At 42.3% G+C, this 18828-nt stretch overlaps 2 protein-coding genes across 6 annotated transcripts in view; one reads left to right on the forward strand and one right to left on the reverse strand.

Annotated features, from left to right (window-relative positions):
- The window catches only part of exosc2 (exosome component 2), a 15990-nt gene extending 6756 nt beyond the window's left edge, over positions 1 to 9234 (reverse strand). The window contains exons 1-3 of one of the 3 annotated variants that reach the window (XR_006316052.1): positions 8955 to 9234; positions 5827 to 5928; positions 2140 to 2185 (exon numbers count right to left, since the gene is read on the reverse strand). Coding sequence is in view for 2 of the 3 variants with exons in the window: in XM_043720558.1 (XP_043576493.1) it covers positions 2140 to 2185; positions 5827 to 5928; positions 8955 to 9070 (264 nt within the window). In the remaining variant the exon portion in view is untranslated. The remainder of the gene's footprint in view (positions 1 to 2139; positions 2186 to 5826; positions 5929 to 8954) is intronic. The other 2 variants (XM_043720558.1, XM_043720559.1) reach the window with 2 other exon arrangements.
- A 6910-nt stretch (positions 9235 to 16144) lies between these two features.
- Positions 16145 to 18828, forward strand: part of LOC122564982 (cip1-interacting zinc finger protein-like) — a 69359-nt gene continuing 66675 nt past the window's right edge. For all 3 annotated transcript variants that reach the window (XM_043720560.1, XM_043720561.1, XM_043720563.1), the window contains exon 1: positions 16145 to 16509. In XM_043720560.1, the coding sequence (XP_043576495.1) occupies positions 16160 to 16509 (350 nt within the window). In that variant the 5' untranslated portion in view covers positions 16145 to 16159. The remainder of the gene's footprint in view (positions 16510 to 18828) is intronic.

An 18828-nucleotide genomic window follows, 5' to 3' on the forward strand; every position in this document is an offset into this window, starting at 1 on the left:
TTCATGGAGTACAGAGTCAATGCCAAGAACTCCCACAGCAACTCCTTCCTGACTGTATCCCACTGTGCCGCCATCTCTGCTGGGTCTGTCCTGCCGGTGGGATAGGACATATCAAGGGATGGCAAAGGTGGCATCTGGGGTGTTATCTGTAAGGTATGATTCAGTAAGAATGATTATGTCAGGCTGTTGCTTGACTCGTCTGTGAGACAGCTCTCCCAATTTCAGCACTAGCCTCCAGATGTTGGTAAGGAGGACTCTGCATGGTTGGCAGGGCTGTTTGTGTTTTTGCCACTACCTTTTCCAGTTCCAAGCTTGATGCCAGGTGGTCCGTCCAGTTTCATTTCTTTGTGACTTTCTAGCGACTTTCAGTTGTATCAATACAAATTGCTAGGCCAATTCAGAGGGCAGCTGAGAGTCAACCGCATTACTGTAGCTCTGAAGTCACACATAGGCCAGATCAGATAAGGATGGCAGATTTCCTTCCCGCAAGGGACATTAGTGATCCAGATAGGTTTTTCTGACAATTGACAATAGTTTCATGGTGATCAGTCGACTCTTAATTCCAGATTTTTTTTATTGAATTCAGCCGTGGCGGGTTTCGAATCCAGGTCCCCAGAACATTAGTCTGGGTTTCTGGATTATTAGTTAAGTGATAATACCACAACCACAAGGGATGAACTCGGATTTCACCAGTTTCCTCATTTCCCCTTCCCCCACCTTGTCTTAGTCAAATCCATCGAACTCAGCACCGCCTTCCTAACCTGCAATCTTCTTCCTGACCTCTCCGCCCCCACCCCAGTCTGACCTATCACCCTCACCTTGACCTCTTTCCACCTATCGCATTTCCGACTCCCCTCCCCCAAGTCCCTCCTCCCTACCTTTTATCTTAGCCTGCTGGACAAACTTTCCTCATTCCTGAAGAAGGGTTTATGCCCGAAACGTCGATTCTCCTGTTCCCTGGATGCTGCCTGACCTGCTGCGCTTTTCCAGCAACACATTTTCAGCCATAATACGACTAATACTCACCAATATTCCACATATCTGTAAAAAACTCTATGCTTTTAAACTTCATTCTCTTTGTGATAAACAACATCATAACTTTGATTCAAAGAAATAAATCTGAAGGCCAGTTAATGGAATAGAGATTATATGCAGGGATGCATGGAATTTGTGGAGGTAGCTTGGGGTCTACTAATTCACAAAATAAAAGTGTTTCACAAATTTCTTACTGGCTGGCAAAGACTGTTGAGTTCAATTACAAATATGCGTGCAAAAGTAAAGAAACTAGACCCAGTCACACAAGATATATTCCAACATAAGATATATTCTCAACAAAATCAATTTTTCTAAATCTTATTACATCTTTCAATACATTCTTTTTGGTTTAAAGTCACCATCCTTGCCTTGTAATGTCATTCTTGTGTATACTGAAAGTAATAAACTTCGTCAGGATGTTCTTCTTAGTTGTGATTCCCTTGTTTTTAAATCTCTTCCCCAAGCGGAACAATTTTCCAGGGTCAGATTTTGCTAGATCCCATCGCCATATTAAATACACAGCACATCACAGTTCCAGCAATAAGGTCCACTCATTTCATTGTCAAATGTGTGCATAAAATTTCAAATTAGTATCTCGATGCAGATAGTTTCAATTGATTAGCTTCATCCAAAAACACTTTGTTTGTCCTGTTTTAAGTGAATTGTCTTCCTAGTCGCTAAAACAGTACTGCAGTTCTCTCAATTTATTAAAGGATACGTGTGTTTGAAATGTTAAGTTTCGTTTCTTAATTCTTTCATAGGATGTGGGTGTCAGTGACAATTTGTTACCTGTGACTCAAGTGGCTTGCTGGGCCATTTCAGATGGCAGTCAAGAGTCAACTTACTAAATTGATGTAGGCCAGGTTTCTTTCCTGAAAGGACATTAGTGAGGCAGATGGGTTATGGCAACATTTGGTGGTAGTTTCTGGATTTATCACTTAACTTAAAAATTCCACTATTTGCTGAAGTGGGATTTGAACCATACCCCTACGTCCCCAAATTCTTAATATGGCTTCGGAATTACTAGTGCAGTGCCATGATCACTTCTCTATTGTCTCCCCAGCTCTGCAACTTGAAACAAACCAGGCGATTTTAAAAACTTACCTCTGTGATTCTGCCCACAACGACATCCCCAACTTCCCCGTTATATCTAATGAAATAAGAATTCAAATTGACAGAATCAATAGACTGTGTTTGACGACATATACTGGCTTTGACTGCAATGTAAAGCTTAAATCTTCCATTTTTTGTGTTTAAATCCCCTTCCTAACTCTAAACTACTTCAGCCCAGGAATTCCACATTCTACCAGATAGTCCCCTGTTCCTTATGTCCCACCAATGCTGCCTATGCATTCACCCATCTAGCCCTTCAAATCCAGATTTACCTTCTGAAACCTCTCTACCATTCTCCTCTTTTAAGATGTTGCTTAAAAAAAAAGCCATGCAGTCAGATTTAGAAAAACAAAGAACATTTAAAAGTAAACTAGTCACAACAGAAGTGAACCTCCACAAGTGAAAACACAATCAAAGCAACTGTTTTGCTGCTGGCACATGACAGTGATAGAAAACAGATCAATAAATGTGAACCAAATGTATTTTGATATTTGCAGTTTCATTAATTGCTTAAAATAATCTCTCTCTCAGATCAAATATTGTCACTGCTCTAACAGCCTCTTCTTTGGCTTCGTTGCAGATTGTTTCTCATTATGTTCCTGAGAAACATCTTGTGATGTTCTAAGTTTTGTAATCATAGTTATTTTATGTTTCCGGTTCAAATACAAAGCTCTTCTAAATTGTCACAAAGCCATGGGTTTATGGCTTTCGTAGTCAATTGGATGAAACTTTAGTGTTTCAATTTTCAGCTCACCAGAAAAATCCTGCATCCCAAACTAGTGAAAACAAAATTTGGTACTGGTAGTCACCCATAAACAGCTGTATATAGACCATCGCCCCCAAAGAAGCTTTGTACTGGTAATATGCCTTGAGCTAGCAATGTCACTTGCAAGTTAGAAGATTGTGGGCTCAAGTCCCTATCCTTCTATACTGACCCATTCTATGTTAAGCAGGTTTATTTGGAAGCACTAGCTTTCGGAGTGCTGCTCCTTCATCAGGTAGCTGTCCAACACTGGCTCCTCCACACCATTCACTGGCAGTCCAGTGAGTGTATTGTAATGCTGGAGGTGCCACCATGTTATCACTGATTTTTTAAAAATGTAATTTATTCATTTGTGGGATGTGGGTGTCACTGGCTGTCCCCAGCTGTCCATTGAGAAAGTGATTGTGAGCTGCCTTCTTGAAGTTTCTCTGAGTCGACCCACAATGCCAATAGGAAGGGAATTCCAGGATATTGCCCTAGTGACAGTGAAGGAACAGCAATATATTTCCAAGTCAGGATGATGGGTGGCTTAAGGGAAACTTGAAGGTGGTGGTGTTCCCAGATATCTGCTGCTCTTGTTCTTCTAGGTGGAAGTGATCATCAGTTTGGAAGGTGCTGTCTGAGGATCTTTGGTGAATTTCTGCAATGCATCTTGTAGATCGTACACACTGCTGTTACTGAGTGTCAGCGATGGAGGGATTGAATGCTTGTAGATATGGTACCAATTAAGCAGGCTGCTTTGTCCTGGATGATATCAAGCTTCTTGAGTGTTGTTGGAACTGCAGTCATCCAGGCAAGTAGGGAGTATTGCCTCACACTCCTGACTTGTGCCTTGTAGATGGTGGATAGGCTTTGGGGGAATTGGAATGAGTTACTTGCTACAGTATTCCTAGTCTCTGACCTGTTACTATAGCAACTATGTTTGTGTGGTGAGTCCAATGAGTTTCTAGTCAACGATAACCTCCACGATGTTGATAGTGGGAGATTCAATGATGGTAACACATTTGAATGTCAAGGGGCAATGGTTAAATTGTCTCTTATTGGTGATGGTCATAGCCTGGCATTTGTGTAGCATGAAAGTTACTTGCCACTTGTCAGCCCAAGCCTGGATATCGACCAGATCTTGTTATATTTGAACGTTGACTTCAGGTGGCTAGCATTACTGCCTCATAGCGTCAGGGATCCGGGTTCAGTTCCAGCCTCAGGTGACTGTGTGTGGAGTTTGCATGTTCTACCCATGTCTGCGTGGGTTTCCTCCATGTGCTTCAGTTTCCCCCCACAGTCCAAAGATGTACAGGTTACGTGAAATGGCTATGCTAAATTGCCCACAGTGTTCAGGGGTATGTAAGTTAGGTGCATTACTTATGGGAAATGTATAGTAATAGGGTAGGGAAATTGGTCTGAGTGGGATACTCTGTGGAGAGTCAGTGTGGACTTATTGGGCCAAATGGCCTGTTTTCACACTGTGGGGATTCTATAATGGACTACTTCAGTATCTGAGGTGTCACAAATGGTGCTGAACACTGCGCAATCATTAGCAAGGATTCTGACTTTATAATGTAAGGAAGGTCACTGAAGAAACAATTGAAGACAGTTGGGCCTAGGACACCATCCTGAGGAACTCCTGCAGAGATGTCTTGGAGCTGAGATGACTGACCTCCAACAACCACAACCATCTTCCTACGTGGCAGATATGATTTCAACCGCTAGAGTTTGCCCCCAAATACCCATTGATTACAGTTTTGCCAGTGCTTCTTGATGCCACACTTGATCAAATGCAGCCTTGATATCAAGGGCTATCACTCTCACCTCACTTCTGGAATTCAGCTCTCTTTGATGAAAGTTTACTCGCTAAGCTGGAAGGTTCATTTTCAGACATTTCATCACCATACGAAGTAATATCATCAGTGAGCCTCCAGTGAAGCACTGGTGTTATGACCCATGTTCTATTTCGGTGTTTAGGTTTCCTTGAGTTGGTGATGTCATTTCCTGGTCTTTTTCTCAGAGGGCGGTAGATGGGGTCCAAATCGATCTGTTTGTTGACAGAGTTCGAGTTGGAATGCTATGCTTCTAAGAATTCTTGTTTGTGTGTGTATCTGTTTGGCTTATCTGGGATGGATGTGTTGTCGTAGTCAAAGTGGTGTCCTTCCTCATCTGTGTGCAAGGGTGCCAGTGATAGCGGGTCATATCTTTTTGTGGCTAGTTGATGTTCACGTATTCTGGTGGCTAGTTTTCTGCCTGTTTATCCAATGTAGTGTTGGTTACAGTTCTTGCAAGGTATTTTGTAAATGACACTTGTTTTGCTTGTTGTCTGTATGGGGTCTTTTAAGGTCAATAGCTGCTGTTTTACTGTGTTGTTAGATTTGTGGGCTACCATAATGCCAAGAGATCCGAGTAGTCTTGTAGTCATTTCCGAGATGTCTTTGAAAAAGGGTGGAGTGGCTAGGGTTTCTAGGCACAAATTTTCACAAAACCTGTTCAGCTCTTTTATCCATGTTTGAACCAAGGCTATAATGAAGTCAGGAGCTGTGTGGACCTGGTGGAACCCAAGCTGGGCATCACTGAGCAGGTTAGTAATGAGCAGGTGCTGTTTGACAGCACTGTTGATGACCCCTTCCATCACTTTCCTAATGATCGAGAGCGGACCGATTGGGCAGTAATTGGCCTGGTTCTGTTTGTCATGCTTTCTATGCACAGATCATACCTGAGCAATTTTCCACATTATTGGGTAGATGCAATGCTGGGTAGATGTTTAAACATGAGCCCTATTGAAAGAATCATGGGGGTGGGGCACGAATGGCATCGTCTTTCAGATTTTAATACAACCACTGGTTATGAAAGGGAATCAAAATCGGTTTTAAGATTTGCTCTTTGCTTGATGACCAAATGCACAGACAATAAATGTCAGGACTTGCCTGGTTTGAAGTGGCTTGACACATATCAACTTGTTCACTCTTTCCACAGCTCCAGCAACTGATGCAATTAGTTTGTCATCTTCCATGTAGGTACCATGACCTCTGGAAAAGACAAGACATATACTGTAATGAAAGTACACCAAAAAGTTACACACCCAAAGCAGGCTAATGGAAATCTTTTCAAAACTAAAACGTTCAGCACTGAATTTGATTTTTTTGTCTACTTCTGTCACCATTGTATATTTTGGCTAGAACAAACGGATCAATCTCAGATTTAAAGTTATTAGCTGGACAACCATCTGCTATATTTAGTGTTTCCTAACTTCTAATTGCCATGGCGTTAATTTTAAAGAGTTGGTAACGTGTGGCACTGAAAAAGCACATAAAGTCAGGCAGCACGTGAGGAGCGAGAGAGTCGATGTTTTGGGCATAACTCTTCTTCAGGGCTGGCTGTCAGTCTGAAGAAGGGTTATGCCTGAAACATTGACTTCGTTGTTCCTCAGATGCTGCCTGACTTGATGTGCTTTTTTCAGCACTTGACTCTCCAGTATCCGCAGTCCTCACTTTCTCCTCCTTTGATTTTAAATATCATGTCCACTTAGGATAACTTCTCTGTATCAAACAAACCCCTCTCATACACTTTCTAGGTCACTGATTCCCAATGGATATGTCACTTGCCACATGGTGAATTGATATTGAGTATAATGTTACACTAAAAATTGAGTTATGGTAATACACTCTGGATGCAACTTAGTTTATTTTCTGGTGGTTTTCACAAAAAGAATTGATGTACCTGAGCAACTGACAGTGTTGCATGGGTGCAATAAGGCCAAAATGTGCACTGCTGGCTAACAGGGCAGTGCATAATAAAAAAAATCATCTTAATAGATTTGTTGAAGCAAGCAGTATTACCTGAAAAGGAAGGTTACGAGAGGTTAGCCTTGGGCCAAGTCTCCAAATCGAGAGCATGGTGCTGGTAAAGCACAGCAGGTCAGGCTTATATGCTCGAAACGTCGATTCTCCTGTTCCTTGGATGCTGCCTGACCTGCTACGCTTTTCCAGCGCCACATTCTCAACTCTGATCTCCAGCATCTGCAGTCCTCACTTTCTCCAAGTCTCCAAATGCTGTGTTCAGAAATGTCAGGCAAAGTGCAAGTAAAAATCAGAGCACAGATGCCAATACTGTAAAGACTTGTGATGACTATTTTCCTCTCCATATCTCCTAATATAGCAATTGTAAAAAAAGTTGAAAAACTTTTGCAAAAACAATCTTGAGCACATGTCAAAAACCAAAACCAATTAAAAGCATGTCACCACCGCTTTTGAGATTGTGTACAATGCAGGATACTCCAATTGGAAATTCGCTTTTGAGGTTGTAGAATGGCTGTGGCAGGTTTACCAGTATCAATTGCTGATGGTCAAAACCTCAAAACTAAAGTTTCCTACAATCACTACAGTATGGAAAGGGGCCATTTGGCCCATTACATCTACACCGACCCTCTGAAGAACATTCCCACACCCCCATCATATCCCAGTAACCCCACATGTTTTTTGGACTGTTGGAGGAATATGGAGCATCTGGCAGAAACCCATGCAGCAAACATGCAAACTCCATACAGTTACCCAAGGCTGGAATTGAGTCTATGTCGCTAAGCAGCAGCAGTGCTGACAACTGTGCCAATTATTTTATTAATAATTGCATTTATTTTGTATTGCAGCAAGTGTTAAAATATCAACAATCAAAGAATGCCAACTCAAGGTGAAACTAAGTCACCCTTATAACTATCTATCTATCCAAACTCTGTTAATGTATATAAGACACTTGTTAGATCTTAGTTGGGTACCACTTTAGGAAGGATATGAACGCATTAGAGAGAATGGATAAGCAGTTTGCAAGAACACTTCCATGGATGAGGAGCATCAGTAACAAGGACAGACTGGAGACTTTGGAACTATTTTCCTTGGAGAGAAAGCAGCTGAAATGAGATTTGGTAGAGGTTTTTGAAATCAAGAGCAGGCTGAAGAGGGTAGATAAGAAGAAACTGTTCCCATTTTTGAAAGGAACAAGAACAAGAAAGCATAGATTTCAAGTGACCTACGAAAGAAACAAGAACAAAGTGAGGAAAAGAGGTTTTCACACAGCGTGTAATCAGAGCATGGAACGTACTGTTTGGGAATGTGGAGGCAGCAAGTTCAATTGAAGCATTCAAGAGGGCACAGGATGGTCATTTAGATAAAGTAATGTGCAAGAATTGGGAAAAAGCAGGAGATTGGCACTAGATGATGATACTCTTGCATCCACTGTGAATGTTGGAATTCAGAAATAAAAAGTGCTGGTAAAACTTGGTAGAGAGTAAGAGTTCACATTTCGAGTCCAATACAATTAACCTTCTGTCTGTTTTGTCTTTCCTGATACCTAAACTGGAAGTTTACAAACTAACATTTCTTTTTGCTTTATATATTCTGCAGCGTCCTTAGTTTTAAAAGTTAAAAACCACACAACACCAGGTAATAGTCCAACAGGTTTATTTGGAATCACTGCTCCTGCGTCATTAAGACAAATTTGCTTTTGAGGTTGTAGAATGGCTATGGCAGGTTTACCAGTATCAATTGCTGATGGTCAAAACCTCAAAACTAAAGTTTCCTACAATCACTACAGTATGGAAAGGGGCCATTTGGCCCATTACATCTACATCGACCTGCTCAGTTACTCACAGGCGTGGTAAATAAGAATAAAAGTCAAAATCTGCGGATATTGGAAATCTGGAACAAAGACAAAATGCTGGAGAAACTCAGCAGGTCTGGCAGCATCTGTGGAGAGAAAAAGTTAACGTTTTACATTATGAAGCAATGGTCATATTGGATCTCTCTCCATAGATGCTTGGAGAAACCTGCTGAGTTTCCCAAATATCACTTGGATGTCTGGTGTCGAGGCTGAATTAATAGTGGCCATCTAATTCTATTTAAGGAAATCCGAATTTGAACGGTTTTCAGTCACTGAACGTTGATAAAATGAGATCAATCTATAGGCCGAAGGTGCACAGTCTACACACATGGATTTCCTCGCCTCTGGGTACCGCTGCCACGTTTTAAAACAGCACGTTACCTCATTTTTGAGTTAGTTTTACCTCATGAAACCGGTGTCGGTAGTGATAGTGTCGCCCGGTGATACCAGATGTTTACCGACCTCCACCGGTAAAAAGACACGCTTTCGCGCCGTCGCTAACCGAATGTCCACCGCCATATTTGTTACTGGCACACCATCCTTCAGTCACCACTTATAATGATCGCCGCCATCTTTACTATTGGCGAACAGGCATCAGCCGCCAGGTATGACTGTGTATGTAGGCAAAGGATCTTCCGTGCTTGTCACCACTTGGAGATGCCAGTGTTGGACTGGGGTGTACAAAGTTAAAAATCACACAACACCAGGTTATAGTCCGACAGGTTTAACTGGAAGCTCCGAAAGCTAGTGTGCTTCCAATTAAACCTGTTGGACTATAACCTGGTGTTGTCTGATTTTTAACTTTGTATCACCACTTCGCCATCTTTAATGCTGGCGTTGCTTACGCAACTGAATTCCTAATACTGGAAGTCGGAAATAAACAAAAATGGAAATAATGAAAAGATACACAGAATTAACGTTTCACTTCCACAAGTTTTCGTCAGATCGCTCAAATATTTCTCGCATTTTGTTTGTAAAATCCAGCTTTTGCCATATTTAAAAGTGATGCTGATCTCGTCAACTGTACAGCCGCGAGTTACACATTATTTGGTGTTGAACTGGGGTATACAAAGTTAAAAACATCACACAACACCAGGTTATAGTTTAACAGGTTTATTTGGAAGCGCCGAATTACACAGTGGTTTTAATTTTTAATTCAGATTTCCATCATCCGCACACTGAGCCGCTATCTGCCATCTTTAACACTGGCCAGACGCGCCCACTCTATTCCCGCCATTTTTAACACTGGCCAGACGCGCCTGCTCGATGTCCGCCATTTTTAACACTGGCAAGACGCGCCAGCACTATTTCTGCCATCTATCGGCCCCAAATGTATCGTCGCCATGCTTCTTACTGGCAGACCGTCGAATATGGTCGCTGCTGGCGGCGTCATTTTTGTTACTGGCAGATGTTTGTCTCCATCCTCGCGGCCTCCATGTTTGTTTGTGGGCTGTCTCTGCACTTTTATTCCGTCGTAAACAACGAATCAGCCGCAGCTTTTTTGCGATGATCTGTGATCGATCGGTTTGCTCTTAGACGTAACAAATTAAGAGAGTTAGAGTACATTATTGTCGCCAGTACTTTAACGCGTTTTACTATGTTGTAGTTAATACGATCTTTGTTTCTGGAAATGGTGGGTGCCGCCATTTTGAGTCCACAGTTAAACCCAAAACAAATTTTAAACATTACCAAACTTAACCATAACTAAGAGGAGAAAGTGAGGACTGCAGATGCTGGAGATCAGAGCTGAAAATGTGTTGCTGGAAAAGCGCAGCAGGTCAGGCAGCATCCAAGGAGCAGGAGAATCGACGTTTCGAGCATGAGTCCTTCAGGAACCATAACCATAACTAACTAATATAAAAGCACACGTGATAAATTTCTGGTCTCTGGATCCATTGTTGATTAATCTTACTTCATGGAATCCCAACAATGCGGAAAGAGGCCATTCGGCCCATTAGACGTACCATGAGCCTGTACCGAACTTAAGAGCACCCCAACCTGTCCCTGAAACCTCGCATTTATCATGGCCAATGCGTCTAAAGTACACATCTTTGGTCTGTGAGAGGAACCCCAACCCCCAGCACAAACTCCACACACACATGCACAGTCACCCAAAGACTGGAATTAAACCAGGGTCCCTGGCTGTTATGAGGCAGCGGTGTTAATCAATGGGGCCAACATCCTGCCCCAAGCCACGCTTCTATTGAGGCTGAGTATTGGTTCATCAATACCTACTCAGTGCTTTAAAAATTGCCTTAAAGAAACCTTCTGTTTCTTAAATTTAGAAATAAACATGCTTCTACTTTTGTCAAAAAAAGTGACATGGGAAGGGACAGGTTCTGGAATGCACTCCTTAGATGGTATGATTCACTTGTGGGTATGATATAAGTAGAAAACTGTCAAGCAACACAGAAAGGGCAGGTGAGTGGATTTCATTGGTTGTCCTCACTGTCACCCTTTGGGTAGATTGGTGCTTCCTTAGACTCCTGTTCATGGTAATACTGGACAAGTCAGATTCCAGAGTAACATCTGGATTGATGAACCATGCCTTTTTTTAAAAAAATGAAGAACTACAAATGCTGGATAACAGAAACACAAAACAGAAATTGTTGGAGACACTCAGCAGGAGAGGCAGCAACTGTCGCCTCTGAAGGAAGGTCACTGGACTTGAAACATTAACTCTGCTTTCTCTTCACAGATGCTGCCAGGCTTGCTGAGTTTCTCCAGCAATTTCCGTTTCTGTTTCTTATGTCCACAATTCTGTTACTGTAGTGTTAATCACCAAAAGTTGCCAATGTATCTTCAATAAAAAATGTAAAATTTATTACACAACAGAGAAAAAAAACTAGAAAACATTCGAAAACCATAAACACCCAAAATACTTATTTTTCCCAGCAATATTCTTTATTGGTATTCATTCCTAATGTACAGATACCTATCTTCACTGGTTTGTTATGCAACTAACAAGGCTTATACAACAAAAATCTTGACAAATTGATATTCTTTCTGTACACAAGATGAAATTATTTCAGTTACTTTATCTCCCTAACTCACTGTGTTGTTATTAGATAGCTTAGACAAATGTTTAAGGGTCAAAAGACAGAAAAATTATGGCACAGGTGGAGGCTATTCAGCCCATCGTGTCAGCACCAACTCCTCAAATCCACATTATTACCTAGTGTCAATCTTCTGCTCTTTTGCATATCTTTGAACATTATTCTTCACCAAATAATCATCAGGTGCTCTCTTGAATGCCTCAACTGAACCTGTGTCCATCACACTTCCAGGCATTACATTCCTTCTAATGGCTGTTGCACACAGTATGGCCCGTTTATGCATATAAACTAGGAACAAGAGAAGATTGTTTAGTCCCTCAGCCTGAATGGCATATGACTGCATCTAACTTATATGTTTGGGTAAATATAAATAGGAATATTGTCTGTGCTAGGCAAAGGATTATCTATTCAAAGCCCTTCTTTCATACATCTGTATATATCTTCCAAAATGTAAATTTATACAGCATTTTTCACAATCTCAGGATATCCTAAATCTCTTCTAAACCATGATGTTAGTGACTTAATTAAGGGTACATAGCATATTAATTGTTACATCCCACTTGGGATGGTGTGCTGATGATTGAGCCTCATTATTCCCCAGAGTATCATAAGATTTAATCAAAGTCTGTACCGTTCCCAATTTACCTGACTGATGGATTCAAGTTAAAAAAAAACAATGGCCAGACCCCCAGAAAAATACATTGGTGTTAAATCTGGAAAAAAAGATCCTGGGAAAATCAAAAGCACCAGTCCCCAAGCCTCAGTGAGGATACCTTCTTCTAAAGACAGTCTACTGTCTGATCTTTTTCTTCGGTTTCTTTCACTTTATGACAGGAGGCATATGGCAATTGATACAGTCTTTGTAAAGACTTTGCATTACTGGTTAAAGGCAACAAGTCATTGCAACTGTCAGGAGAAAATAATTATGTTTAACCAGGCCTTGGTTGGTTTTCATTGAATAGCTGTAGGGACAGAGCCTGCTTCTTCCAGTCTGGAGACATTCTGCTCTTGTACACTGCACGCATGGCAACTTTCAGCTGCCCAGGATCCGGTCACAGAGCTATTGTCAAACTGATGACCTCAACTGGTCTGAATGAACAATCTGTTGCTAGCTAAATTCACTTTGCAAACAAACACTTGTACTGGGTGAAGATGCATCTCTTCTCCCTACTGTGTTAAGATAACTGAGTTACAGTAACTTGCTTTTGAAAGTACATAATTTCCTTCCACAGTTGTTGGTTTTAAAACAAAGTTTTTAAAAAATTTTAGTCCACAATCAAAAATAAAATAAAAATGTGTGGTTTTTTTATAATCCCAGTTAGTTATTGTGGGACAAGTCAGATTCAGAGTAAAATCTGGATTGATAGTTTTTTTTAAAAAAGGTGGTCTTTCACTAAAATAAACACAAGACTGCAGGTTTTGTTTGAAAACAGTAATTTATTACACATAAAAGAGATAAAAATAAATAAACCAAAACAAAGACATCTAAATATAGCAGTTTGTTGTGCTGTGTGTTTTGAAATTTTTCAAAGTACCATCTAGTTCTCAATACCAAGTCTTCTCAATTAATTAAAATCCTGGATGCAGGTTTGCTCGCTGAGCTGGAAGGTTTGTTTTCAGATGTTTCATCACCGTACTAGGTAATATCTTCAGTGATTGTTGTTGAAACTTTATTGCTGGAACAGCACAGCAGGTCAGGCAGCATCCAGGGAACAGGAGATTCGACGTTTCGGGCACAGGCCCTTCTTCAGGAATGAGCAGAGAGTGTTCAGCAGGAGAAGATAAAAGGTAGGGAGGAGGGACTTGGAGGAGGGGAGTTGGAAATGTGATAGGTGGAAAGAGGTCAAGGTGAGGGTGATAGGTCGGAGTAGGGTGGAGGCGGAGAGGTCAAGAAGAAGACTGCAGGTCAGGAAGGCGGTGCCGGGCTGGAAGGATCCGGCTGAGACAAGGTGGGGGGAGGGGGGATGAAGAAACTGGTGAAGTCCAAGTTCATCCCCTGCGGTTGGAGGGTTCCCAGTCGGAAGATAAGACGCTCCTCCTCCGACCGTCGGGTTGTTGTGGTTTGGCGGTGGATGAGTCCAATGACCTGCATATCCTCGGTGGAGTGGGAGGGGGAGTTGAAATGCTGTGCCACAGGTTGGTTGGGTTGGTTCGTCCGGGTGGCCCAGAGGTGCTCCCTGAATCGCTCCGCAAGTAGGCAAGTATCTTCAGTGATCCTCCAGATGAAGCACTGGTGGTGTAGCCCATTTTCTATTTACGTGTTTGGGTTTCCTTGGGTTGGTGATGTCATTTCCAGTTCTTTTTCTCAGGGGGTGATAAATGGGATCCAAGTCAATGTGTTCGTTGATAGAGTTCCGGTTGGAATGCCATGCTTCTAGGAATTCTCATGCATGTCTCTGACTTGTTCGAAGACAAACACTACATTGAAAAATCAGGCAGAAAACTAGCCACCAGGATACATGAACATCAACTAGCCACAAAAAAACATGACCTACTCTCATTAGTATCCATACATATGGATGAGGAACAACACCACTTTGACTGGGACAACACATCCTCTGTTTGGACAAGCCAAACAAAAATTCCTAGAACTCAGAATGTGTTGCTGGAAAAGTGCAGCAGATCAGGCAGAATCCAAGGAGCAGGAGAATCGAGCGCTTTTCCAGCAACAGCAGCAGGTCAGGCAGCATCCAAGGAGCAGGAGAATCGACATTTCGGGCATGAGCCCTTCTTTGACCTGCTGCGCTTTTCCAGCAACACATTTTCAGCTCTGAACTCCAGCATCTGTAGTCCTCAGTCTCCTCAAAGATTCCTAGAAGCATGGCATTCCAATCAGTACTCTATCAACAAACACATTGACATGAATCCCATTTATCACTCCCTGAGAAAAAGACCAGGAAATGACATCACCATAGGAAATGACATCACCAACACCGGAAACCCAAACACATAAATAGAAAGCAGGCTACACCTGGAGGCTTCATCTGGAGGCTCACTGAAAATGTTACCTAGTTTTCTTAGTCCATGATTGGTTTCCCTACAGTGTGAAAACAGGCCCTTCGGCCCAACAAGTTTACACCGACCCTCAGAAGAGTGACCCACCCAGATCCACTTCCCTCTGACTAATGCACCTAACACTGTGGGCAATTTACCGTGGGCAATTTACCTAACCTGCATATCTTTGGACTGTGGGAGGAAACCGGAGCCCCTGAAGGAAACCCACAAAGACACAGGAAGAATGTGCAAACTCCACACAGACAGTCATCCGAGGCTGGAATCGAACCTGGGTTGCTGGCGCTGGGAGGCTGCAGTGCTACCCACTGTGCCACCTAGTAATGAAATGTCTGAAAAATGAACCAGCTCAGCAAGCAAGCTTACATCCAGAACCTGAGCTACAAATCTTTTCAAAAGTCGCTAATTAAAATCCAGAGAAAGTTTCCCTCCCCATCAAATTTACTGAGTTGCTTCTTCTCAGTTCCAGTCCTGTGAGCTATGAAGCTTTTTTCCTTGACTTCTCACAATAGAACTTAGAGTTTTCCCAATCTTTTAATCATTGTCAGTATTCTAACCAGAAACACCACCCTTTCACCGAGGTAACTTAGTTTCTTAACTGTTCGTAACAGTATCCTTTTTTCTAGCATAGATTATCCTTTTCACCCTAGTCAGGTCTCCTTCAAACTGAGCCCAAAGACTTTTGAACTTAAAAATTACTCATCCTAGATTCTGGTACAGCTAATGATCTGATGTTTCTTGTCTCATGACATAATCTCCATTCAATTTCCTTTAATATTCCCAGATGCCTTGCCTCTTGGCACATATTAGTTTTAAAATCAGGCTGTGGAAAGATTGATCTAGTTAACTTTTAGCCCCTTCAGGATAATAGGCCAACAAACATGCTACTAGCTTGAAATTAAAAAAAAAATAGCAATCATACTCTTATCACAAGACTCTGGATGCCTGTGGTAGAGGAAAGCTGGAAATCATACTGGTGCAAACTTGTGAACATTTATTGACTTAGGCAGATATCAGCAGGACTCATTTGAACCTACCCTCGATTCCAGTAAATGATTGATTAATACTAATGATGATGATGATGCACTCTTTGCATGGCAACCATTTGCGTACAGCTAGATTCTGCAAACAGCTATGTAATAATGACCAGATAATGTTTTTTAATGACACTGGATTTATTCTTTCTCTCACCACCAATAACAAATCAGCCAACTAGTCTGGGCATTTACTATTTTTATTTCAGACATCCAGCAATCGCAGTTACTGGACTCAAAACGTTAACTCTTTCTCTCCACAGATGCTACCAGACCTGCTGAGTGTCTCCAAGTTTCTGCTTTATGCCATGAGCACTCCATATACAACAAAAAATGAAATATTGCCAATGCTGGAAATCTGAAATTTAATGAAGTAAGTGCAGAAAATTATGGAAACACACAGCAGGTCTACCAGCGTCTGTATAAACGACCAATGAACCTTTCAGCTCCAGGTCAATTCAGCAATACGCAGATTGGTGGGGCCGCCATCTTTATTCCTGGCGACAATGAGCATGGAGAGCGCCATCTTTCATGCGGGCAACGAATTCGGGCCCTCCCGGCCGCTAGCGGCGCTGTGCTGGGAGTTTTTAACCCTCTTTCGGCCGCGAGTCGCAGGTCCTCCTTCTCCCGCGAATGAAAACGGTCGCGGCGACGGATTTCTGCTCGCCGTTAACAATAGAAACCATCGTCAGGTTTTAAACCGTATTTTAAAAGAAGAGGATTTGGTCGGCGCGATGTTTCCTCAACAACGACAGCAGCAACATTTCCAACAGCAGCTCATTCAGCTCCAGCAGCTCATTCACCAGCAGCGGCAGCAGCACCGCCACCCGCACCCGCACCAGGGAGGCTCCAACCGGTAAGGCTCTCACCCCAGGCCGGGGATCAGACTAGGCCCGTATCATCTCCACATGAACAAGGGGCAGAATTCGGGATATGCTGTGGTGGGGAAACGGTCTGGGGTAGGAAACGTGCCATTGAAAGACAGTTATAAGTGATGTATTTAAATTACTAACTGTTTGAAATCAGATTTTTTTTTTTAACGACAGCTTTCACTTTGTTTGCCCGCTTCTGGGAGGGAAAGCGGTTTTTGTCTGGCGCTACATTTAAAATAAATGTCAGAACAACCTTAGCTGAATGGGCACTTGCACTTATCCGTGTTGCTGTCCAAACTTGACACACTCAACCAGGGGAGTGCTACACTGTTGGCGGTGCTTCCTTTCAGATGAGACGTTAAGATCCACCCCGCACAGACAGCACTTTGTGAAAAAGAACAGGGTAGTTCTTCCCTCAGTTTCCCGGGGCACTATTTATCCCTTCGCCAACAGCATCTGACACGTTATCCAGTCATTCATCACATTGCTGTTGTGGGGTTCTTGTGATGTAGCTAACCCTGGATCCCAGCACCTCTGAACCAAACTGATTAGAAAATATCACATTACAGTATGCGGGATTTTGCTGATCGCACTTTGGCTGTCATGTAAACTACATTGCAACAGTGACTGCTCTTCAAACTTCCTTCGTTAGTTGTAATTTGGAGGTCTCGCGTTGGACAGGGGTGGACAAAGTTGAAAATCAACTAGGCGAAAGCGAGGACTGCAGATGCAGGAGATTAGAGACGAGAATGTGGTGCTGGAAAGGCACAGCAGGTCAGGCAGCATCCGAGGAGCAGGGGAATCAACGTTTCAGATAAAAGCCCTTCATTTTTCCTGAACTGCTGTGCTTTTCCAGCACCAAAATCACACAACACCAGATTATAGTCCAATAGGTTTATTTGGAAGCACTAGCTTTCAGAGTGCTTTTAGTGTTTGTTAGTTATAAAATGCTTTAGTGCCCTGAGGTTATGAAATATAAAGTAGAAATGTAAGTGAAAAACAGTGCTGAAAGTACTTAACAGGTTTAATGACATCTGTAGATGTTTTGGGAATTTAACCTAACCTGACATTTATAAGAGCTGATCCTAGAGGAAATGTTGGGATGATACTTCAGAAAATAAATTGAGGGTTTGGTTCGGAAAAAGAATGAAGCATATGGAAGGTATAGACAGGATAGATCGAGTGAATCCTTAGAAGAGTATAAAGGAAGTAGGAGTATATGGTGACATCTTGCAAAATGTCCAGATTACAGAGGAGCAAGTGCTGGATGTCTTGAAATGCATACAGGTGGATAAATTCCCAGGACCTGATCAGGTGTACCCAAGAACTCTTTGGGAAGCTAGAGAAGTGATTGCTGGGCCTCTTGCTGAGATATTTGTATCATTGAGGTGAGGTGCCGGAAAACTGGAGGTTGGCAAACATGGTGCCACTGTTTAAGAAGGGTGGTAAGGACAAGCCAGGGAACTATAGACCGGTGAGCCTGATGTCGGTGGGCAAGTTGTTGGAGGGAATCCTGAGGGACAGGATGTACGTATATTTGGAAAGGCATGGACTGATTAGGGATAGTCAACATGGCTTTGTGCGTGGGAAATCATGTCTCACAAACTTGATTGAGTTTTTTGAGGAAGTAACAAAGAGGATTGATGAAGGCAGAGCGGTAGATGTGATCTATATGGACTTCAGTAAGGCGTTTGACAAAGTTCCCCGTGGGAGACTGATTCGCAAGGTTAAATCTCATGGAATACAGGGAGAACTAGCCATTTAGATACAGAACTGGCTCAAAGGTAGAAGACAGAGGGTGGTGGTGGAGGGTTTTTCAGACTACAGGCCTGTGACCAATGGAGTGCCACAATGATCGGTGCAGGGTCCTCTACTTTTTTGTCATTTACATAAATGATTTGGATGCGAGCATAAGAGGTACAGTTAGTAAGTTTGCAGATGACACCAAAATTGGAGGTTAGTGGACAGCGAAGAAGGTTATCTTAGATTACAACAGGATCTTGACTAGATGGGCCAATGGGCTGAGAAGTGGCAGATGGAGTTTAGTTCAGATAAATGCGAGGTGCTGCATTTTGGGAAAGCAAATCTTAGTAGTACTTAATGGTAAGGTCCCATGCTGTGTTGCTGAACAAAGAGACCTTGGAGTGCAGGTTCATAGCTCCTTGAAAGTGGAGTTGCAGGTAGATATGATAGTGAAGAAGGCGTTTGGTATGCTTTCCTTTATTGGTCAGAGTATTGAGTACAGGAGTTGGGAGGTCATGTTGCTGTACAGGACATTGGTTAGGCCACTGTTGGAATATTGC

The sequence above is a fragment of the Chiloscyllium plagiosum genome, chromosome 30 (genome assembly GCF_004010195.1).
Source record: "Chiloscyllium plagiosum isolate BGI_BamShark_2017 chromosome 30, ASM401019v2, whole genome shotgun sequence".
Classification (NCBI taxonomy): domain Eukaryota; kingdom Metazoa; phylum Chordata; class Chondrichthyes; order Orectolobiformes; family Hemiscylliidae; genus Chiloscyllium; species Chiloscyllium plagiosum.